This window comes from Petaurus breviceps, unplaced genomic scaffold (genome assembly GCF_028583685.1).
Source record: "Petaurus breviceps papuanus isolate PSGF00001 unplaced genomic scaffold, PetGlider_PUasm1.0 38, whole genome shotgun sequence".
Classification (NCBI taxonomy): domain Eukaryota; kingdom Metazoa; phylum Chordata; class Mammalia; order Diprotodontia; family Petauridae; genus Petaurus; species Petaurus breviceps.
This window is the reverse complement of record NW_027186304.1, coordinates 37,506,376-37,514,466: the sequence shown is the minus strand read 5'-3', so window position 1 is coordinate 37,514,466 and position 8,091 is coordinate 37,506,376. Positions and strand designations below refer to the sequence as shown.

The following is an 8,091-nucleotide window of genomic DNA, read 5'->3' as shown; positions in this document are numbered from 1 at the left end:
ATATGGTGTTAGTGATAGAGGGCTGGAAGACTGAGTCTTGCTTCTGATGCATATTAGCTATGGAGCAAATCACTCAGGGCTCTATGTAACTTTCTAAGACTAAATTTCAGAGAAGATTCCAGCCTGCATTGAAGAGAAAGGGAATAAGTATTTCTATAGCATTCAGTATGTGCCAGGCTAAAGTGCTAAGCACTTTAGAAATATTATCTCATTTTATCTTCAAAACAACCCTGCCAAAGGGGTGGCTAGGTGGCGCAGTGAATAAAGTGCCAGCCCTGGAGTCAGGGGGCCCTGAGTTCAAATCTGGCCTCAGACACTTAACACTTACTAGCTGTGTGACCTTGGGCAAGTCACTTAACCCCAATTGCACTGCCCTCCTCCCTCCAAAAATCCAAAAACAAACAAAAAACCCCAACCCTGCCAGGTAGGAGCTATCATTCTCTCCATTTTATAGTTGAGGAAACTGAGGCAGACAGAGGGTTAAGTGATTCGTTCAGAGTCACACAGCCAGTAAATGTTTCAGGCCAGATTTGAACTCAGGTATGCCTGACTCCTGGCCTAGTTCTCTATCCATTATACTGCCCAGCTGCTTAGATAAGCCAGAACAGTGTCTCCATTTTAAAGAACATAATCATCTACCTGTTGTAATTCAATTTTCTTTCATGTACTACCCACCTATATTCTAGACAATCTTACAGAAGAATGCTGAATGATGCTTTTTGAATAAATCATTGACCCGTTATACTTATGTAGCAAAGAGAAAGACTGTGCAGACAGAATAGGACCTGCCAGAAGCAATGTTTTTTATAGATTAAATAGCTACAAGGCCACAAAACAACGGGAACATTTACAGGAAACTACCCAAGTCTGACTGCTCTTTTGGCGGGTGGGTCCAGGAAAGAACATCTTTATGCTTATGTTTCTCCAATTTACCTTTTCTGCCCCAATCTCTCTGCTGGCCTCCAGTCTTGCGTCTCCAGCTGCCTTTAGGACACCTTGACCTGGGGGTCCAGTAGCCATCTTAAATTCCATGTATTCAAAATCAAACTCACTATCTTTTCCCCTAAACCCTCCCTTCCTCCTGCCTTCTCCTATCGTTGTAGAGGGCAGCACCATCCTTCCCACTCCCTCAGGTTTGAAACCTTGATGTCATCACAGCTTCCTCACTTGATCTCACCTGCCATATTCCATCTGGTGCCAAGGCCTTACCTTTGCAATGTCTCCTGAACACTCCCCTTTCTCTCCCCTGACCCTGCCACCTCCTTGGTGCAGGACCTCAGGTCCTCATCCCCTCACACCTGGATTATTGCAATAGCCAGCTGGTGGGTCTGTCTATCTGCCTCAGGTCTCTCCCCAATCCAATCTATCCTTCATTCAGCCACTTAAGTGATCTTCCTAAAGTGCAGGTCCAACCCTTCAGTAAACTCCCACGGCTTTCTATTGCCTCCAGTAACAAAGCCCTTCATACTCTAGTCCCCTTCCGCTTTCCCAGTCTTCTTCTACCTTACTCCCCAACATGTACTCTTCCATCTAGTGACCATGGCCTCCTCAGTGTTCTGTGAGTAAGCCACTCCATCTCTGAGCTCTGGGCATTTTCTCTGGCTGTTCCTCATGCCTGGAACATCCTCCCTCCTCCAATCAAACTGCTGATCGAGATGGCTTCTTTTAATTCTCAACAAATATCCTATCTCCCCCAGACTTCTCCAACCCCTCTTAATTCCAGGGCCTTCCCTCCATTATCTCCCATTTATCCTGTCTATAGCTGATTTCGTATATATTCCTTTGCATGTTGCTCCCCCTCCCCACCACTACATTGTAACCTCCTTGAAGGCAGGTACTGTTTCAGGGTTTTCTTTTTTGCCTTTTTTTTTTTTTTTTGGTATCCCCGGGTCTTAGCAAAGTTCCTGGCACATAGCAGGTGCTTAATATTTATTGAACTGAACTCACCTCCATTCTCAGGCCTGTTCTATGAGACAAGAATCATTGATGAAAGAATTGCATTCTTACCAGTTTTCCAGGTTTCTAATAATTTCCACCTGAGTTCTTTCAGTTACGGGAATACCCATTGAAATATTTCTTTTGCTTCTAAAAGTCAGCATAAGCCACAGGCATAGTGCCAGGGTTGCATTCCTAGACAGGCAATATGGTATAATGTTAAGAGCACTATAAATCAGGTCAGAAGAGACCTAGCTTTGAATTTCATCCTTGGCACTTATTACATGTGTGACCCTGGGCAAATCACTTTACCGATTTCAGCCTCAGTTTCCCCATATGCAAAAAATGTGAATGTGTTTTGCCTACCTCATTGGATTATGCTTTGGAAACATTAAGGAACTACAAGAATGCCATGTTGTTCCCGATATTCACTCCAAATCTTTTGTCCATATTTACTTTTCACTGACCTTGGATCCCTCATCAGGAAAATGGGAATAGCAGTAAAATATGCAGTATGTACGTCACACACTCATTATTAAGAAGGGGTCTTTAAACCTACCAACTGCTGTGTAGATATGAGCTATTATTGGTTACTGACCTTGCCATACTGTGGCCAGTTCCTTCCCAAATGAGCACTTCCTTGACATTCCCGAGAGATGAGTTTTCTGGTGCTTCCCCTGACATTTTCTCCTTACATATCCCCTTTTTTTGGGAAGTGTTCCTATGACCACCCTCAAAAGACAGCTAGGTGATGAGTCAGGAGGGCCCGAATTCAAATCCTGCTTCAGCGACTTGTGTGACCCTGAGTAAATTTTTATTTCCCCTTTCTCAGTCTCAGTTTCTCCATGTGTAAATGGTTATAACAATACTTTGCAGGGTTGTTGTGAAGCTCAAATGAGTTTGATTTTTGCATACATTAATATGTTATATAAATATTATGTGTATATCATTAGCATTTATATAGTGCTTTAAGATTTGCTAAATATTTTATAAATATTATCTCTTTTTAACTTCACAACAGCCCTGGAAGATTGATGCTATTACTATCACCATTTTACAGAGGAGGAAAATGAGACAGAGGTTAAGTGACTTGCCCAGGACCCTACAGCCATGTTTGAGGTAGAGATCTGACTTCAATTTCTTTACATGTCTCTTGCCCCTCTGGCTAAACTGCAGAAGAAAAGGAAAATTGACCCTCAAGTGGAGAAGGCCTGTATTACTAAGGAGCTTTTTGCGTATCAAAATCCTAACATTTCAGAGAAAGGAAAAAATAACTCAGCAACAAGAGTTTAGTATTGAACAATTTTATTTACTGTTATAAGAGGGAAAGCAGTTTGACCCCCTTCCCCCCCCCCCAAAAAAAATTAAGCCCAAACCTGGTAAGGTACAGCTTATGGTACATAGCAACATTTACCAAGTAGATGGACGTCCCTAGACTCTCTTGTGGGTAAATGAAACAAAAACCATGGTGTATAAACTCCCTTTGACTATAAAGTGCCAAGGAAAACATTAATCTTTTCCATTTGGTGACTGATTAGAGGAAGGAGGAGCATAATCCTCTGGCTCGAGCATCCCTGACCTGGCCAAGCCTTGTGCTTTGACAGTGGAGCCTTCATCTGAAGAGGCCAATTAATTGGGGAATGAAATTCACCATGGGGGCTTACTATTCTGGGGCCCTCCCCAGACTCACGATGACAATACCAAAGCATAAGGCAAGTGAATTTCAAAGGTAGGACCTTCCTGATCAATATCCCCTGCAACCTAAAGGCCTAAAAATGGCAGTTCACTCACCCACCCATATGGCTTTGCTTCCTATGTGAGCAGCACAACTTTTCCCATAAGCCAACAGACAATTTGCTCTTTGGGCCATGAATAAAGTTGCTTCTTAACTCTTAGCTGAGGGTTCTCTGCTGGATCACCTTGGTCACTTGGAGATGGGCCGCAACAGACAAGAGCCAATCCTGCAGAAGTATGTAGCCCAGGTCCATCCCTGGAGGATAAGGTTAGGGTTAGGACCAATTACATCCCAAGTCTCTCAGCACAGATATTTTTAGACAGATAAACCCATGCTAAAATAAAATACCTGGAATAGCTTAGGGGTGGGATAAGAGCTTTATCTTAATAATGTAACTTGTGGTGTTGATAGGTTGACTGTTCATCTGTATGAGTCTTTTTTTAGTACCCATTAGAAGACACAATTCTTCCTCTCCTCTCCCACCCACCCAACAGGCTGCCTTCCTGAGTCATTGACCAAGCACCTGCGGCACAGCTTCCAAATCCCAGCTATTTGCCTTGGAGCAATTTCTATTCCCCTCATCTCCTCCCCCTTCCACCCCACTGGGATTTTTCTCCAAGGCTATATATAAAAGTAGCGATATGCTTTCACTAAATTGAAGGTCTCTTATTAAAAATTTCTTCTTTCCCAGCCTAACTCCTCTTTAAAAAATAAACAACCCTCCCCAACCAATTGAAATGAAACCAAATGGTAAGGCAGAAAGTAATAAAGACTTCTAATATCAAATAGTTTTTTAAAGGAGACCAGATTCTTTCCCACCCTTCAAATATTAAAAAAAATCACATAAATGTCAAATATATTAATATGCTGTCCAAAGAGAAAGAGTGAAGGTCTAGGTTAACAAGGGGCTGGACTGAATCTCCCAGTTGGGCTTGGATTGTTGGGTTTATGTGCCTGTCCTATTATCTGCTTTCAAAGTTCAGGAGTTGGGAAAAGATGGAAAGCGGAATGACAATGGAGACCTACTCTGAGACATTTCTGGGTGCCCTCGCCATCTCCAGGAGCAAGACAACTGTTTTGTCTTCCGAACTTAGCACAAGAAATCTTAAGGTGAGATTCGTTTTGATGTCTTCAATCTCTGGCAGGTCAAAGTGTGTTGATCAAATTTCTCCTCATATTCCCCACCTCCCATTCCAGGCTGATGGGAAGTTTTGAGTCTCTATTAATTGGAATTCAAGTTCTAAAGGTCTTGGGTAGAAATGACAGGTGAATTTGCAATGCACTGGAAAAGGGTGTTGGTTAGACATATGTGCATATATATACACACACATATATATATTATATATATAATAAATATTTTAAAATTCTTTCTTTACATGACCACAGAAAGCTTTCTTCAAATCCTCTGGTACCAATGTGCTGACATACTGTCTGTGCAATATAGTATGGAGTAACCATGGGCCTCTGGTTCATTTCCTCAAGTTCTTCAGTATAAGTTGCCTAAGTTGCTGGAACTGAACTGTGAAAATTCAGCCTGAAATTAGCTCCTGGACTACATGGTAATAAATTAAAAATAAAAGGCAAAAATGCCTTCTTCCACCAACGCAATTTTAAGCTTACTATATTGTTTGCCTCAGCTTTCAAAACTCCAAGATTCCGATTCTACAACCTCACTCATCTGTACTCTGGATCTGTGTAAACAGTTTCACAGATAGCACAACCAGTGTACCCAGAAAACACTCTAACATAGAGTACAGAAACACAACACGATGGAGTGCCATTGTGACCATCTCCCAGGCGGGAAAAGTGCCCGGATGTAATGCACATAGGCATGGGTGGGGGAACAAAGGACTTCAGAAAGAGAACAGGAATTCCCCAATGACCAGGCATTTTAGCTTCACTGCAAGTGATACTGAGGGCAGCTAGGTGGTGCAGTGGATAGCGCTCCAGGTCTGGTGTCAGGAAGACTCATCGTCCTGAGTTCAAATCTGGCCTCAGATACTAGTTGTGTGACCCTGGGCAAGTCACTTCACCCTGCTTGCCTCAGTTTCCTCCTCTGTAAAATGAGCTGGAGAAGGAAGTGGCAAACCACTCCAGCATCTTTGCCAAAAATACCCCAAGTGGGGTCACGAAGAGTCAGACATGACCAGAAAATGACTGAACAACAAAAATACAATACTGAAGTGGTTGATCTGCCACCGACTTGTCTCTTATAGTTGAAGTGGCTGAAACTGTTATCTTGGAAAAGTCATAAAAAGGATAAATGATCTGGGACTGGAAACTGAAACATTAGGGATGATCTCATTGCTCACTTTTCCCAAAAGTTACCTTTTTTTTTTGGAGGGGGAAGGTAGGGCAATTGGGATTAAGTGACTTGCCCAAGGTCACATGGCTAGTTTTTTTGTGTTGTGTCTGAGTCTGGATTTGAATTCAGGTCCTCCTGACTCCAGGGCTGGTGCTCTATTCACTGAGCCACCTAGTCGCCCCCAAAAGTTATATTTTCAAAGAAACTATTACACTGTTTGGAGACTAGGAATGTAGTGTCCCATACATATACATATAGATGTGCATATCAACATGCACACAGACATACACATTCACTACCTCCCCCTTCCCCCCTCCCCCATCCCAGGAAAAGTGCACTTCCAATATCAAATAGAAAAATAGATTGGCACACTCTTTTTGACACAGTGAAGATACCTTTTAAAAGCTTTCTCCCCACTTCTCAAAGTCCTCTCTCCCCTTCCCTTCAACTTCCCCTACCCCAGGTTGGAACAGGCCAAAAGAGAAACAGTAAAGAAGAGAAGGTCCCAGCCTAGGTTTGCAAGGTGGACAGATGGCCAGAAGGAAGACTGGAATGGAGGCTGTGAAAGACTCTTGTATTCCGTAAGCTGAGATGGGCAACTGAACGTTCCTCCCGTGATCCCCCAAAGCCCATTTCCTCAGGGGCAGTGCTGGGCCTCCACTGTCTCGGTCCTGTTCCACCTCCTTCCTTTGCTCTGGGTAGTCAAGAGCTACCATGAGTTCATCTAGGCTGAACAAGACTGAAGAGTCCCTGAAACGTCTCTAGTACAACTTCTACTACAGAAGGAAACGATGTTGAAAAAAAAAAATTTGGTATATTTTGAGTTCTGTCTTTGCATTTCCAGTCGTAACTGCTGTTCTACAGACCTCAAAAGAAGCGGTCTTTCCCCCTGCTCCAGGAGGGCGGCCTGTGCTAGGAATTTTGGATCAGTCGTCTGTAGTGGGGCATGACTTCATGCTCGGGCAGATGCAGGGCAAATTCCAAGGCCACTAAGACTGGGAATTCAAAGGCAATCAGTTCTCGTCGGTTCAGCCGGAACCTCTCTTCCAGTTTCTGAAACAGGAGGAAAGAAAATAATAAGCATTTTAGCCACGATATTAACACCCTAGATGTCTCTGTTGTTGTTCAGTCATTTCAGTTAAGTCTGACTCTCCGTGACCCCACTTAGGGTCTTCTTGGCAAAGATCCTGGAGTGGTTTGTCATTTCCTTCTCCAACTCATTTTACAGATAAGGAAACTGAGGCAAACAGGATTAAGTGGCTCACCCAGGGTCACAAAGTCAGTGACCAGAATCCATATTTGAACTCAGGAAGGGGAGTTTTCCTGACTCTAGGCCCAACACTCTATCCAATGGGCCACCTAAGTTGCCCAGATTTCTCTATGTATGACATTTAAATCACTCAGGGAGCATGTTCTGAGCATCACCTTTAGGCAAGGCCCTGTATTAGTCATAGATGGGATATGATGGAAGCTTAGGGTGCTGTTCCTGCCTTTAGGGGCTTTACAATTCAGGAGGGTTTCCTCATCGGTAAAATGAGCTGGAGAAGGACATGGCAAACTGCTACAGTATCTTTGCCAAGAAAACCCCAAATGGGGTCAGGAAGGGTTGGACACGACTGAAAAATGACTGCATAGCAATAACTGTGCTAAAAGTTGGGCATACAAAGAGGCAAATGCCAATCCCTGCTCTCAAGGACAATAACAAAGGATGCATGATTGTATGAGATAGAATTTTATACAAGTTCAGATCAAACTCTACATGAGTCAACACACTAAGAGACCTGAGATCGCAGGCTGCTGATGAGAGGCATGGTAGGGGAGTAGATCTGTGGGGGTCACGGTCCCTTTGTCCTCTGCCTGTTCAAACCACATCAGGAAACCTGTGTTCAATCCTGGGTTTCCATTTTAGGAAGGGCATTTAATCTTCTGGAGGGCTTCTAGAGTGGAGATTCTTTTTTCTTTTCTTTTTTTTTCAAATGCTTTATTAACTTCTGGTTTACATCATTCATTTCTGCCAGATTTTGAGTTACAAATTTTTCCCCCATTTTTCCCCTACCCACTGCCCCAAAATAGTGGTCCCACAGTATATACTCTCCTCCAATTTGCTCTCTCCCAT

At 43.1% G+C, this 8,091-nt stretch overlaps 1 protein-coding gene across 2 annotated transcripts in view; it reads right to left on the bottom strand.

The window, feature by feature from the left end:
- Nucleotides 1-3,233: 3,233 nt before the first annotated feature.
- Nucleotides 3,234-8,091, bottom strand: part of CABLES1 (Cdk5 and Abl enzyme substrate 1) — a 161,042-nt gene continuing 156,184 nt past the window's right edge. For both annotated transcript variants that reach the window (XM_069099778.1, XM_069099777.1), the window contains one exon: nucleotides 3,234-7,028. In XM_069099778.1, the coding sequence (XP_068955879.1) occupies nucleotides 6,888-7,028 (141 nt within the window). In that variant the 3' untranslated portion in view covers nucleotides 3,234-6,887. The remainder of the gene's footprint in view (nucleotides 7,029-8,091) is intronic.